Source organism: Anopheles moucheti, chromosome 2 (assembly GCF_943734755.1).
Source record: "Anopheles moucheti chromosome 2, idAnoMoucSN_F20_07, whole genome shotgun sequence".
NCBI classification, from domain to species: domain Eukaryota; kingdom Metazoa; phylum Arthropoda; class Insecta; order Diptera; family Culicidae; genus Anopheles; species Anopheles moucheti.
Genome location: NC_069140.1, coordinates 67,678,536 through 67,696,675, shown reverse-complemented (window position 1 = coordinate 67,696,675; position 18,140 = coordinate 67,678,536). Strand labels below are relative to the sequence as shown.

The window sequence follows — 18,140 nt, the reverse complement described above, 5'->3', positions numbered from 1 at the left end:
ACTGGCTATGCAAGACAATCTTTGTAACCTCAAATAACAAACAGAAATATTAATAAAGTAAACTCACCTTTACATAATCTTCCAGCACTTCTATGATAGCATCGCAAACCTCCGACACAATCCTTGATATTGCTTGCTTAGACACCTATAACGATTGATTTTTTTGTATAATGTCTTCGTCATTGAGTTACAATTTTGCTTTTTACTTACGTGAAATAGCAAATGAAGACTCCCAAATGAATCTCCTGTGGCTAAAAACCGTAGTGTTATTGCCAACCGTTCTTTAGTTGTAATTGCCTTGCGCATCACCGTATCCATACGATATATTTTATCCTCCAGCAGCGAAAGCAGATAATAGAAATCTGCTTCTGTCATCCTTATATATTGTTTTATAGTTTTATCTAGATTTTCCTTTGCTAAAAGCTCGAACAATTTGTTCCCATCCTCGTCTCGGTCCAAATGAATTGGGTGCATCCAAATTCTTGCTCGCATTTTGTTTTTTTGTTTCTGTCGAATCGCTTGTATAAGTTTCACAAATGTTGCGTTATACAACGGCAGTTGATTGGCAATAGCTAAATCCATACTAAATAAACGCAAGAAACAATAATTAATACTGTTACTAAAATTGTACCCAACATTTCCACGGATAGTCTACCTTGCGTTTTTATAAATTCAAACAATATAAACAAATGAACTGTCAAAATCCACCCATTTGAAACGGCGATCAAATGAAGGTGTTCACACGTACGTTGATCGATTCGGAGCGTGAACGGCCCGTTTGACAGCGTTCGCGCCTAGTTCTCGCCTGTTTCTACATACGTGTGAACACCGTTAATGCGTTTGTTTTGTTAGCGCTTACGCCCTACAACAGCCGTCTGCTGTTGTAGAGCTTCAAGAGCAAAAACGACGGTGGGACAGTGCCCACCATTATTATAGCGGCGGTTGCGATGGCGCCCTGGGAAAAAGGGATAAATAGAGCCGAAAGACGCGCCCTCGGTCTTTTTAACCGCGAATGATAGCCGAATAAACCACTAATTTTGTTATACTTCTGTTAACCAAAGATATCGTACAGAATTTAATTCGACGTTCGCGGCATTCTCAACACTGCTTCTAAATATAGGCAATCCATCTATAGAAACATTAAACTGCAACGCTATCAATATTCGCACCAATATCCCTGCTATCGAAGTGCAGTGCAGTGAAGTTCCATTTGATTAAACCGTTGGTTTTATTAGTCATGTCGGACGAAATCGATCGCAAACGTTGCACCGGTGGATTTTATTGCCGGTCAGCTAAATTACGGAAGGTGAACGAGGCCGGAGATGAGCAGCAACCGGGCCCTAACCGAAATGGTAAGTTCGTGTGCAGTGTGTGTATGTGTGTGTACCCATCCTGAGTACAAAACGGTTCCGTTGTTGTAGATTCGTTTCCCCACGAGGAGTCCACTCTGGAGCAGCCGGTGATTCCGGTAGAGCCGATACCGGTGGATCCGGAAGAGCCGCTACCGGTGGCTACGGAAGAGCCGATACCGGTGGATACGGAAGATGCTCATCGGCTTTCCGATTATTTGGGCGAGAGCGAGGCGAGAGGACGAGAACGACAGTGACGTGGAAGTTGAGATGGAGCGCACGTTCCAGACAATGCCGATCGACGACGGGATTCGCTATTGGGCGTTGGTCAACAACGAAACGCACTGGTCCATCAACATGGTGTTGCAGCTTTTTCGAAGAGCAGGCGTTCGCGTGCCTCGATCCGCCGGAACTTTGCTGCGCACCAAGAGACATGCGTCTAGTGAAATTGCTGAACTTGGCGGTGGGCACTATTGGTATAACGGGTTTGAGAAAACGTTATTATCGTTATTATCGGTAAGTAAAATTGTTGTGAACCATATGTAGCAACATGGTTTGCGTTTGCAGGTCTAACCATCTCTGCATTTTTTTCTGTATTTCAGATATGATGCTCCACCAGTTGAGCAGTTCACGTTGACGCTGTCGGTTGATGGGTTGCCGCTGCACAGGAGCGGAGCAATGCAATTTTGGCCAATACTTTTCGCCGTCGACGAGTTGCCGGCAGCTCCAGTAATGACGGCGGCCATCTATTGTGGGCTCACAAAGCCCACAAGTATCGAAATGTACCTGCGCCCAGCGATCAATGAGCTGAACGGCCTTTTACGAAACGGTATGCTTCTAAACGGGAAGCATATCACCGTTAAGGTTCGTGCCATTGTCGCTGACACTCCTGCCAGGGCATTTGTAAAAGGTAAGGGAGATTTTTGTTCAAACATTTTCATTTAATATGAGGAATTAGCTAATAAGACCAATACTTCTTTTTTTTATTTCCCCAGGCGTGGCTGGTCACACCGGTTACTGGAGCTGCCAGAAGTGTACGGTGCGGGGAACGTACAATCGCCAGGGTCACACGATGGTGTTTCCGTACGAGCGTGCCCCGAAGCGCACGGACCAGAGCTTCCGGGATAATGTTCCGGCGGGACACCGGAAGGGTGATACACCGTTGCTCGAACTGGACAGGTTCGACATTGTCGAAGCTGGACCTCGGCAACATAAAGCGAAATTTAATGGGGTGGCGCGACGGGAAACTGGGCAAAACACACTGGAAACCGAATCAATGGGAGCAGATTTCATCGTCGCTACAGCTTACTGCCCAGCCCTGTGAAGTCAAATGCACGGCACATAAAATTGGGCTACTGGAAGGGTTCCGAACATGCGTACTTTTTTCACTATTGTTCCTTCATAGTGTTAAAGGCGCATGTTGATCCTGCAGAGTACGAACATTTTATGCTGTTGTATTGTGCCATCACTTTGTTGTCTGCCAAAGCGCACAAAGAAAAGTGGCCACTTGCGGCTCTAATGCTGGACAAGTACGAGAAGGACTTCGAAACGGTATACGGGGTAAGGTATATGACCAGTAATGTCCACGCTTTGTTGCATCTGCACGATGAAGTGGTTCGTTTCGGGTCATTATCTGCTATTGCGAAGTACCGTTTCGAAAGCGCACTCCAGCATTTGACGCGTTTGGTTCGCAGCGGCTGGAACAATCTGGAGCAGGCGGTAAATCGGCTTTCCGAATTCGAAAGCTTCAGTATGCCAAAGACCCACGAGCAGACGGTCAGCTATCCCTCCGTGCAAAGCAAGTTTGTCGTTAAGGTGTTCGTGCGTCCACGTTTCACCTTACAAACCACCTGGGGGAACGCATGGTTTTTGACCAAGGACGGCAGCATTGGCAAGCTGCAGTCTGCCGCTTATGGCACGGATGTTGATGTAGGTAAAGTAATTGTGAGAGGACATACACTAAACTGTAAAATGCTAGCATTTGACGGTGCTATGAACTCGAGCGATATGTTCATTTACAGAGGATGCATTCGAGACCTGTAGAGCGGTGTTGACCTCCAGTGTGCGACGGACGAGATACTTTGTAAGCTGGTGGTAACCAGACACAAGAATAAGCAGGACCTAACGTTTGTGCCACTGCTGCATACTTTTTCGGACGAACTACTCTGGTCCGAATGAGTTATTAAAATAGTGCGTGCATTTCAACGTGGCACCGCAAGTGGCGGATTTAACAACGCGATTTCGGGGTTCTGCGTGTTTCGTCTCTTCGGAATCGAAGGAAGGGATCGTTCTTACCTGTTACGCTCACACCTGCATTAACCTCTCGAATATGCTCAAATGCGTGGGCATAAACATGTGCTACATTTACATACTACAACTCGTGTGATAAGTATTCCGTTTGTCAACGTGTTAAAGTTTGTATTCGAGCATCTGTTACTAGTGTTGTGATATATACATGGTACAATCAAACCATCGCTTAAATTGTGATATGTTACACTACATATACTACAAACAGATGACATTTGTTTTTGTTGTTTGTCTATGCGTCTGCTTTCATTTGTTTGTATTTGTAATATAAAAATAAATACATTTTTGGTTATTGCGAACGAAACATGCGTTTATCATTGTTCGCTATTATCACATTGTTATATGTTTGCGATTATGTTTGTACATTTTACAGCTTTGGGTTTTGCACACGATAGTTGGTTCTATCTTGTATCTAGCAACTAAGGGAACAAAAAAACGCATTATCATATAGCACTGGGAATGAATATTTCCAATCAGGATCAGCTGATCCGAGTTACCTGGCAGTGGATCTTGCAATGTCCATCACGGTGTCCATTACACAAATGTGTACGAATCAAGCAATCATTGGATTGGTAATTCCCGGCACTGTGGAGAAGAACCGCGAAGCACATTATAAACAGGACAATGCGTTTTAAGCGCTGCACCGTACTTTCCTTATTCCTTAACACGTTGACTGCCACATCACCCATTCGTGGGTGATAGTACCATTTCCTAGGGGGCCACATCACCCAATTTTTGGGTGATGACAAAAGCGCTCAACGTACCGTGCTAATACGGACAGCGCTCTAAAACAAATCATGCTGTTATAGCATTTCCATTTGCACATACTATCTTACCTTTGTGAAATTGTATGTTTTACATAAATAAATTAGTTTCATTACGTAAATACTTAGTTACTTAGGAGTATATATTTTTTTGTTTCTTCAAGAACGGCCAGTGCCGTATTGCTTACAACTAACGGTAACTTAATCTGTTGCACAATTCACATTCGTTTGAAGACATTTCTTTCTCCAAACAGTGAAAGAAAACCTTATCCATGGTGTACTCGGTCGACCTAGGAGTATTACCTAGGAGATGGTGAAGCATTCTTCACGCATCCTTGGCTTAGATTTTACGTTATTACGATCCTTTGACGGGACATTGTTACTGTTGTTTCGGTCACATGCACGAAACCTGACAATATAAAATTAATTAAGCATAATAAGACCGGTACAATAATAAGAATATATGTTTGTTTGTGTATGTTTGAATTGCTTGTTTTTAAGAATAAAGCTCTTATCGTACCATATCGGTAGAAATGGTTACAGGTGATGAGCAGGCGAAGCGCTTCGCACAAAGACATATACAGAAGTTGCACTCGCGCTATAGCGATTTCCGTGGCCTGACGAAGAATTTCGCTCAAAAAGGCTTGGCGGTCAACGTGTTAATTGATCTGAAACGATATAAGAGTCGTTAAGTAAAGGCGAAACATTGTCACCTAAAAAACCAAACGCGACGCGTGTTGCACTAATTTATGTGCTTCGAACATCGATGCTCCAGCGCATCACACAACTTTACACTGTACACTATCACCGGCCGGTGTTTCACTCCGCTTTTAAGCGTAGAACAAAACATGCTTCTTTACACACTGTTTTGGCGCCAAACCCATAGCACCTTCGTACAACGGACATCGCAACCATCACAGTAAGTACTAGCACAAAATGCAATACCAAAATTAAGCCGGATCGAATTTCAATAATCTCTCTAGTTTCCCTACAGAAAAAGTTTAAAAAACACACCTTCTTCCTCCCACACCTAGAGACCGCTTATAAAAAGCATCGCACATACAAAAACAGAAGGGGGAAGAGAATTCAAAATAACAACACGATCGAGTGCGGTGCAGGGGGGCGCACGCGGCGACACAGCCACGCACGGTCAAATAGAGCACCAGAGTAGAACGGGAAGAGCGACGTAAATACATAAATCGACAGCACATGCAGCGCAAAGGCTGTGGGTGGAGAAAAACCACGGTACCTTTTTTTTGCTCACCAAAGCGAAGTGGGGGAAACGCTCTGGCTAGAGTTTATTTTCTCTTCCATGCGAGCACTCTCTCGTAACGCTTGATTTGGACCGTTACGCTAAAATGCGGCGTTACTTTTGGTCGAAGCCTCTGAAAATTGGAAACCTTTTAGACGTCTTCTAGACGTCTAAAAATTGTCTAAACCAAGGTCTAAAATTTAGATTTTTGTTCGTTTGGGATATATGCAAAATTGTCACGTAGCTGGCAAGATTCTTGATAATTTTGTTGATGAGTTTAAAAACATCTACCACGAAAAGTATCTTACCAATAATGTGCGTAATTTGCTACATGTTTTGGATGACGTGAAGAGATTTGGTGTCCTTAGCTCGATTTCCACGTATCCTTTTGAGATTCATCTTCAATTCTTAAAAAAAATTATTCGAGGTGACCGAATCGAAAAATCAACTTGAACAAGCTGTTAACGAAAATTGTAAACGAGAATTAAATTGGCGTTCGTTTCGGTTTAGTTCTAAAGCAATACTCATTTATATTTCTCTTAATCGCTATTCTTAATTCTATTCCCATTCAGGTTCGCTCGTGAGCGCCGCTCACATATTCCGCTTGGCCACTTCAGGCCGATCCTATCTCAATTCTTAACACAAGCCATAAACCGTATTACAGAACTACAAAATTATCTGATGATGTCGTCGAAAGAAGAACTATTCAAACCTTCGATAAAGAAAAAACAAGATGAGATGTTATTACACTTGAGTAGGACATGTACGTTAAGAAAAGGCAATTGCGATGGTTGGTTTTTATGTACCGATAATACCATAGCGCAGTACTAAACTGCTGAAGAAACACGAACTTTACCGTTAATTTATGGAAGAAAAATGGAATTCAAAACCGATTGGTTTTCTTATCCTTTCAAATCTTTTGTCTTACACATTTATAAGACGCAAATGTTAAATCTGTCCGTAAAACATTATAATTTTAAAAGTGAAAATGTGAAATGTAGACTTGTTGCTGTAGCAACAACAACACACACCAAATGTTAGTCACAGATGGATTGCCCCAAAGAGACGTTATGTCACGCTGTTTAATTTATACACCAAAGATTGCGGCTCCCACGTGGCCAAACGGCGATTGCTGGCTGGAGTTGCTAAGTCCGTCATCCTCTACGCCTCGCCCATCTGATCCAAAGCAACGGACTTGCGCAGTGGTGTCGGAGGAAACTCGCCCAAGTCCAGAAACCGTTGGCACGCGGAGTGTCGAGCTCGTTCCGCTCGGTGTCGTATGAGGTGTCTGTGGTGCTAGCCGGTCTGATACCGTACCGGTTAATCATTCAGGAGGACGCAAGGTGCCATAGCAGGCTTCTGGCTGAACCTGGCACCAGCAGGAAGAAGGCGAGGGCGCTGGAGAGAGCGGCTTCGATGTTGGAGTGGCAGGACACGTGGGATCGTGCGGCGGCAACTCCATCGGCCAGCCGCTACCTGACATGCGACGGATCGGTCGAGTCGGTGGCCCATGTCATGTTTGAGTGCCTCGTGTTTGACGACACCAGACGCGAGCTTCCGGGGTGGGGTACACCCGAGGCAGTCCAGCTGGATAATATCGCCGAGAAGCTGCTGGAGAGTGCGGAGGGGTGGGACCGCATTCAATGGGCAGCGAAGACGATCACCACGGTGTTACAACAACTTTGGCGCGACGAGGAGGCCCTCGCCAGCGGACGAGTGGAAGCAGCCTTTGCGGAAGATGAGGAAGTGGTCCTCGAAAGCGTGGCCGCACTCTTCGGTGAAGAAATGGATGACACAGTCATAGCAGACATCACACAACGAGTCAACGCGGCACGAGGTCTGCCCGCAACAGACGGCTTCGAGGTCGGGCCGAAGATCGGGCCCGAGTGCGTCTGGCTGCAGACGTTGCGGCAACACTGGTCCCCTGGCGCAGCAGGGGAGGTCCTCCTTCCCCGGAGACGGTGAGGGTTCGGCACGAGCGACGTCTGTTCATGCAGCGAGCGTGGAGGGCTGGGGTTCGCGATGAGGGCCCCTCGACGACACGCCGCCGTCAAACACTTCCTACGGAGGCGGATATGATCCGTTCAAGACGTAACCGACGAGAAAACGAAAGACGTTGTAGGGCTACAGCTGCAGGTCGGCATTGGTCTCCTGCGGAAGAGGCTGTAGCTAGCGAGGCCGACCGTTAAGTGAGAAGATGTCATCGACGAATGCGTTAAAACACGAGAGAGTCATGCGGACTCAGGAGGCGCGACATTTTACGTGTGGGAAAGATAAAAAACGAAAGTAATAAAGAAATTGGGTTGCGATATCCGAAAGGGTTGAACTACGTACGACAAATCCCTGGCGGGCGAAGCCGTACGTCAAGCGTGTAGGTTGATAAGGTTTCTGTTCAGAAAATAAAACCTGCAATGAATTAAAAAAAAGATAATACAGTATGCAGACGATTTTGTGCTGTTCAGTAGTGGAAAAAACGAAACAGAACTACAACAAAACATCCAAAAAGCACTTAACGCTTTCACATAAGAAATCGAATCTTTAAAACTAAACATCAACATAAATAAAACCAAATACATGATCTTTACAAAACAGGGAACTAACATCCAGGTCAGAATCAAAAATATAAACATCGAAAAAACAAACACATACAAAAATCTAGGCACTATAATAGACAACAACCTCATCTTCCATAAACACATAGAACACCTAAGAAACAAGGCGACAACACGACTAAATTTCCTAAAAATCATCAGCTCCAAACAAAACAATATAAATCCAACAAAAAATCTTAATATTTATCGCACCACTATCAGAAACATTTTAGAAACGGGAGCTTCATATATACTAAACAGCAACAAAAACAAGAGCAGAACTATGAATACCATTCTAAATCAAGCACTCAGAAAAGCAACAGGCTGCACCAAGACAACACCCATAAACACACTACACGCAATCGCAGCGGAAATACCATACAACATCAGAATAAAATTCATAGCTAGAAAGGAACTTGCCAAAGACATAGTATTTTCAAAGACAATTAGACAACAACTTAACAAACATCATCGAACAACTTACAAAAGAAAGAAGAAAACACACCAAGAAGAACTATACAATAAAGATCTGAACATCCTCAAAAAATTATACATCGCAAAAAACAACGACACGTAAAACCACACAAACATCAACACTAAACTTGCACAAACAATAGGCACAAAAACAAGCAGCAACCAAACAACTCTAAAACAGATAACACTAGAATACATGAACAAACTAAATAACAACAGACCATGCATTTTCACAGACGGAAATATTATAAGAAATAAGGCCGGTATAGGTATATACATTAAAAACAACCCCCATCAATACTACTACAGCTACAACATAAAAAACTAAACCTCAACAACCACTATAGAACTGATCGCAATAGAAAAAACGCTGAAACTGACAGAAGAAAATAACATCATGGAACCAATCATTTATACAGATAGTCTAACATCCTGTAACACACTAATAACATCTACCACAGAAACAAAAATAGAAGAAATCCTATACAATATACTAAAAACAGCACACAAAATAAAAGCACACACAATTTGGATACCATCACATATAGCGATAGTAGGAAACGACAAAGCGGACGAACTAGCAACAAAAGGCACCATATCAAACTCCACATTAGAAAACAAAATCAGATACATAGACGCCATAACGATTTACAAAAACGAAATGATCACTCAAACAAAAAACTGGTTCACTCACACAAGCAGAGAGAAAGGGCGGAAATTCCTAGCTTTCCAAAACGAATTCAAACCAGACCCATGGTACAAACACACGTTACTCAAAGGAAATGAAATCAAAACAGTTAACAAAAACCAACAAGAGAAAAACCATACCATACTACGTCACAACTTAATTCTTCAATCCGTTAAATTACTATGCATGTTCAGTACCAATTAATAACTAACTCATGCACGAATGCATTATTTATTTATTCAATTATGTATTTATTTACTTATTTATTTTATTTATTTATTTCTAGTCACTTATTCTAATTGTTCCTTATCACACTTATTACCACAATTATTTATTGCTTTATTAACTGACGTCAAATCGCTTTCATCACCCTGTTTTCAAATTCTCACTTTCAACTTTAAATTATAAAGCCCTTTTTGTATACTATTTCGCTTAATATAACAACCACACCAACAACAACTCCACTCACATTAGTGCAACATCCCTGTATCTCCGTAATAACGAAACACAAAAAAAAGATAAATAAAATAAAAATAAAAAGGTCTCAAAAGAAATAGTAATATCACTGAAGAATCCAGATTATGCACAAGGACATCAAGAAAATAACAGAAGAAGAAACTAACCGGGAACTATAAACAACAGCTACAAAACCAAAACCAGAGCAATGGATGACAGTCCGCTCCCACAAAAGCGATAGGTCGGCTCTGATTATACCTGCGCTATCGCGGAGAGTATATAGGAGCTGAACAACAAAATATCAACCTACCAAGAAGAAGAAAAAGAAGAAGTTGCTGTATCAACTTCAAATACAGGTGAAATACTATTTGTCCCGTTGTTACACTCATTTTTCAAGAAATGAAAACATATTGGTATAAGTACGACTGTAAACAAATTCATTGTAGTCAATCATTTTATAACATATAGACAACAACAAAACAACAACAATAAAACAACAAATACAAATTGTAATTTTTCATGTAACTTTGTGTTACTAACTTTATTTCATGTAACTATCAACAATTCATTCAACTGTATCACTTCACTAAATTTACATTATTTGTTTGAAAATATTCACTCCAGCTTTGGAGTTTTAATGAAATGGGATGTGCTTTTTCGCAGTCCCTTCGCAAGCGATCTTTTGGGAGCGTTATTTAGTTTCTCTTCTTTCTAAAATTCTTTTACTGATGCTCTGTTTACAGTTACTAAATCCGTCGTTCCTATTATTTTAAAAAGCTTTGTAATTCTAGTGTGTCGCATCGCATAGCAAATCTTTGGTCCAGTTTTACCAATTCCTGTCCAACTTATTTCTGCGAATAATTGTTTCGATAACAAGAGGTCGATTGCCTCGGTCATCCTATTCTCACTTCGCGCTTCCGTGATTGTTGCAAAGTTTCGGATACTCTCTGTTGCGAACACAACAGGGCAACAAAACACGCGGCACGAGAAAATTCACTTTTCTTAATACCTTTATTTAATACCTTAATCGTAGGCTCACGGGGAAGGATTAAAAAATCAAGCGTGTTCTCTACCGCGGTTGGCTTGTTACTGGGGCCCACTTCACCTGATTCCACGCGTGTCCTCCGGTCATCGCCTTTGCCAACAGGTCATCCCTTTTCCTTAGTGTGTGAGTGAGCGCGCCGGACTTTCTCCACTCAGGGCTAGATTCACTCACGCCCGTGCTTTCTGTCAAACCGGCTGTCATCGACGTTGATGTTTGTCAACACTCTCAGTAGATCTTTAACAGCCTCGTTTATAATCAGAGACGTTCAAAATTTATTACTGGTCTTTACTTCGTTTGCAACAAGAATAGAGCTCGATCCTCGAAATGAAGTCCTTTTTATAGCTAGCCGTAGACGTTGCATATGAATCTGCGCAGATGTTTGACGTCTACAGCTTTTCTTTTGTTCTTTCCGCAATGGCGGCCAGCAACGACCTTGGATAAATAGCTCACGTTTGGGAGGGCTTCTGGGTTGCGCGGATGTTGCTGTCAATCGCTGCAGTTGCAGATGTCAAATGAGGGTTTATTGTGTTTATGATCGAGATCAATTCTTCAAATTGTGCCGTGTGTTGTGACTCTCTTTTTTCGTGAAAATAATTTAATCATGGAAGAGGAATTTCTTGAAGTGATGAATGATGCAGCTGAAGAAATAGTAAATTTAGTGCAGTTATTAGTTGAAGAGGAGGAGGAAGAAGAGCAGCAGACTGCGGAACGGCGCTGCTGGATGACCGACCTTTTTTGGGAAAGGGATCTTGTGTGGACCCGTCTCTTCCAGGCCATTGATGGGGATGGACCGAACAACCGCTACAACGATTTCTTTCGGCTGAATCGGGAGGAGTTTCACCATCTTTTATCGTTGCTCGGGCCGAAAATAACAAAACAAGATACAACAATGCGCAAATCCATATCGCCTAAGCAACGGCTCTCCATAGCGCTTCGGTTTTTGGCTACAGGCGATTCATATGAATCATTGGCTTTCATATTCAGAGTAAGTTATTTGTAAACAATATGTACTCTTTATTAATCTTATAACTAATTTTAGGTTTCTAGCAACTCCATTTCACTGATCGTCCGAGAAGTTAGTACCATACCTTTACGTATTCCTTTAACTCATGGATGATATAGGTACAAATTCCTCCAGGTTGAATACAATTTATTCTGCTTTAATGTTTTGAACCGGCAACTGTTAGGCACGTCTCGTGTTTTAATGACCAGGGATCCGAAATCCGAGATACTTCAAATGGCGCATATGAAAACAAGGGCTGTTGATGTTAATATTTGTGGATTGACTTGGTGGTCCGCTGATTTTGGGAATAAAAGATCCACCGTCCAGCACTACCTCGCTCAACCATTTCTCGGTCTGATACAGTTCTGCCTGTGCGCTGAGGGATGTTAGTTAATGGCCACATTTTTGTCACCAATATGTTACATGTTTGGCTTTCTGATTGATGGCTACGTTTGCATAAAATGTGTTACATACGGCGTGCTAATCAGCACCAATTGATCGCTTCGTTTGTTAAAATTGTGTTTTGTTTTTTTTTGTAAAATGCGCATCAGGGTTCATTTTGTATTCGTTAGGACGGTCAGGCCGTATCTTTTTTTTTCATAGTGCCAGATAATCAATCCTATAAAGGAGCAGTTCGTAATGGATGTTGTAATCATGTATTTAGGAACCGGTGCCGCCATTAAGTACTGCACTGGGGAGTGCAATTATGGTTTAAATTTTTAGTATTATGATCGTGTTTTCAAACTGAACATAAAACATAAGCAGATATATTTAACTGTTGTGCTGGTCGATGTTACAGAAAAGAATTATACATGTGACTCAATGTATTGTTCTTCTTTTGATGGGTTTTCGCACACACATGCCCAGGATAATAAATAGTTTCCCGTACAATAGATTTCATGGTGCATTGAATTTACGCTAGTCAGCATAAAATCTTCGGATGAGGATTAACTCCGTTTGAGTCAATAAATTATATATACTCCTTGGTTCATACACTTGAAGTCGTAAAATAAAAAAATACGCAGCAAGATTTTATGCGACAACAAAAATTTTATTGTCTCCGTTAAACGTTCCGTGCATCAATTACACGTAGTTTTTGATATCCGTTCACGCAGGATGGGGCAAGAGAATTTACGGATACAAATACTCTCCCACGCACTATTTCATGTGACATATCGATAACCTAAAGAAGTCATTAGGTTAAACGCGTTTCGTAAAATAGGTGTTATCTTCGAATACAAAACGCATTTGAACGAAGAAACACATCCTACTTTGAGTATTTCGCACATCTTCAAGTAACCAGATAACCACTTCTGTAGACTACGTGCCAAACGAGTAGCTGACGAGCACCCGCCAGGTGGGGCATGAGACTCAGTCTCATCATCCACATCACGTGCCATCTTATCCTTCCAGCCTTAGCCGGTAACCGGATATTTGCTTCGCCAAACCGCTCTGCTAGCTCCAAATTCATTATCCATCGAATTGGATGCGAATTGGAGAGAAAGCGTGAATCGAGCCGGGCTCATCTTGAAGAGTTCTGCCAACAAACCATCGCGTCCAAATGGTTTGTTACTTTTCAGCTGTTTGATGGGCCCTTGTTGAACCTCGATGATGATGATGATTATTGTACAGCTCTCTGCGATACCTCCTGGATCCGCACGCACCAATTGCTACAACTACAAGTAGTCGTGGTCGTGACGTGGTCCTAAGCGCTGCGTCTCGTAGAACTTCTTGATTTCTTCGTTAAGAAATGAAGTCACCCCACGGATGAGCAGGCTGCAGAACTCCGGGTTACTTTGCTCGAACGGAAGAACTTCAGTCTCCACAAAGTTTCCCAAATTTCTGGCTCGCGATGGCGGTGCAGCTGCTGCTGTTGTTATAGCAGCGCTTACAGCGCTAGCGGAATCTTGGATGGTGCGGAGTGTGCTGACGCAATCGGTGACCAGCCGAGAGCGACCTCCCACCATCTCACGCTTCCTTTTACGGCCTCGCGAGCCAGAAACACGTCCCTCCAGCATGCCACTACTTGTAGTTGCAACCGGTGCGGTGGAGGAAGCCACGGGCGAATCGGTGGTAGCGGAGGCATTCACACCGGATGTTGATGGTTGTGGGCTTCCAACAGCTGGGGACGCGCTGCTGGTGGTCAGATTTGCCTGCAACGATAAAATGAAGATAAAATAAGATTATAATAGTTATAAAAGGTTCATTTGGGCTAACGGTAATATTAATGCGTTAATTTCTATTTCTTTTCAGTTACCGTCCACTACTGCAGACTGGCTGAAAATTTCCCAGGGATTTCAAAGAGCAATGGAATTTTCCGCATACAATTGGTTCCATCGATGGGAAACATGTAACCATTAAAGCTCCAGCGAATTCCGGCAGCCAATACTTCAATTATAAAAAATCCTTCAGTATTGTGCTCCTTGCAATAGTGGACGCAAACTACAATTTTCTGTTTGTCGACATCGATTGTCAAGGGAGGATCTCAGATGGTGGAGTGCTTCAAAATAGCCCCATTTTCCAAAAATTGGAACGACGGTTAATGAACATACCCGTTCCCGAAATTTTGAATTTGCCTTTTAGCATTGAAGTCCCATATTTCTTTTTAGGAGATCAGGCGTTTGCAATGAAAGAGTATTGCCTCAGACCATATGGAGGAATGCATCCCGCAGAGTCGATGGAACGGAGTTTTAATTATCGACATTCAAGAGCGCGTCGTACTGTAGAGAACGCTTTTGGAATTTTGGCGAAAGTGTTCCGGGTTTTAGCAAAGCCCATAGATACCCGAATAAAAAAAAAAGCAAAGCCCCCCCTTGAACCCGATATTGCTGAAAAAGTTGTTCTTGCGGCTTTAACATTGCACAATTTTCAACGACGGCACACTTTATATAATTATTCCACCGAATTTCTTCCACCCACTACAAACACACCATCTACATCAACTGAATTCGAACAATTCAACGATGAAGCATCACCTCCTTCAATGATACCTATCCCAGCTGTTGCATTAAGACGAGCAAGAGCATTACAGAATATGCGAAACCATTTGGCACGGCATTTTTTGTTAAATGATCCTTTACCCTTTCCTTTACCGCAACCACGAAGAGTTTTGTAAAGCGATCAAAGAATGAAGATGAAGGAGAAGAAGGTGCGATGGTTAATAGTTTATCAATTCCAAAATATATTGTGTCAATTTGTTGGGTGAGGTAGACTTAATTGGGATTAGTTATGCAAAAGGTGTCGTTATCTTTCGTTTTGCAGATATATGACTATAAGAACTATTTTTCTGCAATGTACAGTTTTTTACGAGAGCAAGCAAACGTCAGGTCACCTAGATTCTAATATGGGACATTCTCTTAGTTGCTAGTTTGCTAAATTTCGGGTGCGCCTAAGTTTAACTCAGCCAACAGTATGAGGAATACTTGACGTGTTTTATAAGCAAAGGAGGAAAAGGGTAAACTATGTAATATTGCTACTTACACTGTTGATCGATGGCCGCGGTGTAACCGAGTCATGCAAAATTTGCATGTGCTCGTAGGCGAACCATGTTTGCTGCACGGGGTCCCCAGTTCCTGAAAGATAATACATAAGAATACATGTAATTATCCATAATATAGAGCAACAGAAAGGCAATACAACAAATGCCATCATGAACAGTGAATTGTGTTAATAAATGAAATATATTGAATTATGATTATGTTCTTATATTATATGCAACGATACTACAAAATTTGTATACGAACTAAACGACTCTATACACTAATGTAGAAATAGGAATATGAATGTAATGTTCTTACCTGCACCAGTCGTGAAACTTTTGGCCACTTCTTTTCTTGTACGTCGGTACGTATTCAGCAAGTTTTTCCACTTACTGATGCAGTCGTTGGAAGCCCTGCCGAGTGTAGCCCCGATTTGCACCCATGCCTGATTTTGGAGCTCCCGGTTTTTGTGCTGCCGGTCATCATCCTTCCACAGGCATGGGTACGATTTCACCAGCTCGACCAATGATAAAATTTCCTCAACTTCTTGAATTGGCTGCAAAATGAAATTAGTCATTAATTTTATGTTGCAAATAATACTTCCATAAGTTTAACTTAACTTACGTTTTTTATATACTGCTTTGGAGAATCCATTTTAGTATAAAGCAAAGAAATAATAAGCACACCAAAATTTCGTACTGATCGCACAGAATTGTACTTGCCTTTGAATAATCACATTGGACTCAGAGCATAACGGTTAAGTCAAAATAGCAAAATATCATTTCCATGTTAAATTTGTTCCAATTCAGCCACGAAAAAGTTCGAAAAAAAAAGGATTAAAACACTTCAAAAACGTAATCTTATCTTGAGCCATCAAATTGCAAAGTTATTCATTGATACCATATAAAACATCGATTAGTTCAAATTTATTTTTTTGACGCTCATCGATCATCCTGCATTTCTACTGTGGACGTAAAGAATTTCCTGGAAAAATTTCATCATTCAAACAAATCGCCATTCACCATCGCCAAAACCATTCTATGACCTGTTTGAACTTTACAATACAAAAAAATAATACATCAAACATAACATTGTAAAAGTTTTGTGGGAAACATTTTATTCACTACAACATTATACATAAATATCATTCTACTCCAGCCACATTTTTCACATTTCTTGAAAATATTAACAGTTTACTTAAAAATAGTTTAACATCAAACCTAGAACAATTTTAATGTCTCTTTTATATTTACTTGCCGTTATAACTTTCGTACATGCCCTTACTAAATCATACCCCTTGCTAAATCATATAAACAAACATAATCAATTTCGGAAAAAAACGGCGGAAATTCAAATGCGCGAGTTTCTTTTCATTGAACATGCATGAACTCCTGAACTCAATAGGTATAACCTGAGCGGTCGCCGATCTGTCATCAACATCCCCGCAGATATCCCACATATTCGGGTTACGAGCCGGCGACGAGAGAACAATGGAAGGCGATAGACGTCAAACATCTGCGCAGATTCATATGCAGCGTCTACGGCCAGCTTATTGCATTGCTGGTGGCGCTCTCTCCCGTCATTTGTTCCAAGCTCCGACTCCAGATGGTCAGGTTGTGTCAAAAACTTTGACAGTGATATTCGTTTGAAGAAAGGACAATATTTTTTCCTGATATTGTGGGTTGTTTAAATTTTCATCAAACAATTCCAGCTGAACGCGATCTTCGAGAGGAACGAAATTAATTTGTTCTTCTGCATCTGAACGCCGTTGTACTTTTCGTTTTGGTCTGATTGTATCCAGTAAAATTTGAATACTTGCAAGTATTGTATCAATTTTTTTCGCGTTTTGTTCATTTTGAGCCTTTATCTCTTGCACCTCCTTTTCTATTCTTTTACAATTTACGCATTCTAACATTGTTAGCGGTACAACGTAGCTGGTATTGTTCAGATCTGTAACAAATAAAGTTACTATTGTTATTGTTGTAAATAAATGTATAAACGTATAAACGACATACCGGCTTCAATAATTGTGGTTTCGTTTTCCATTAGGATTCTGGGCGACTGCTCCGTTTCGAACGTTTCCTCATTTCTGGACGAAGAACAACTTGCGGACAAATGCTTGCAATTTTCTATAACAGACAGACAATTAATAAATCACTTATAGAGTTCTTTACGTGGTGATTTTCATTTACATACCTTCATCAATAAGCAAATTTTGGTACGTTTCCATTTTTTCTGTTGCCGATCGTTTTCTGCTTTTGGTCTTCTTCAAATTTTCAACTTGGGATGAAGATTCACCGCTCATTCCTTCTGCGACCTCGTCAGCCAAAAACGAAGAACCTATGTGCCGGCGCTTTACGACACAGAGCATTTTGTTCCAAGAAGTAGACGCCACGCTGTCTCCGTCTTTCAACATTTTGTTGATTGATGGACCGTTCTTTATATTAGGCCATAAAAGAGTTGTATTAGATTTTGTGGCATCGAACAGTCTTCCTTCTGGAACCACCGATATTTCCTTTTTTCCATTGGCAGAAACAGTTTGAACCACCGCAAAAGGCATTGTTAAACCCCAACGTGTTTTGCTCTTCACGAAATGCGAACAAAGACTGACCGTAGGAAAAAAGGTATGCTCATAAGCAAACACAATTAGCACTAGTAGTTGCATTGTCTATCTTGTTGCAACATGTTCACCGCCGTGTCAAAAAAACACACAAACTAGTAACACATTTGTC

The 18,140-nt window shown here is 41.5% G+C and overlaps 1 protein-coding gene across 1 annotated transcript; it reads left to right on the top strand.

Moving 5' to 3' along the window:
- The first annotated feature begins 1,619 nt into the window (after positions 1-1,619).
- Positions 1,620-2,673, top strand: LOC128298448 (uncharacterized). Its single transcript, XM_053034203.1, has 3 exons — positions 1,620-1,855; positions 1,943-2,259; positions 2,345-2,673. Exons 1-3 carry the CDS (start codon positions 1,620-1,622, stop codon positions 2,671-2,673), a joined length of 882 nt encoding a protein of 293 aa, XP_052890163.1.
- Positions 2,674-18,140: the final 15,467 nt, after the last annotated feature.

Bases quoted from the DNA above. Each gene is read 5' to 3' on its own strand.
- LOC128298448 (XM_053034203.1), top strand. From the start codon at position 1,620: ATGGAGCGCACGTTCCAGACAATGCCGATCGACGACGGGATTCGCTAT. The intron at 1,856-1,942 runs GTTATTATCGGT...GCATTTTTTTCT, and splicing joins TTTGAGAAAACGTTATTATC to GTATTTCAGATATGATGCTC. The intron at 2,260-2,344 runs GTAAGGGAGATT...TTATTTCCCCAG, and splicing joins TGCCAGGGCATTTGTAAAAG to GCGTGGCTGGTCACACCGGT.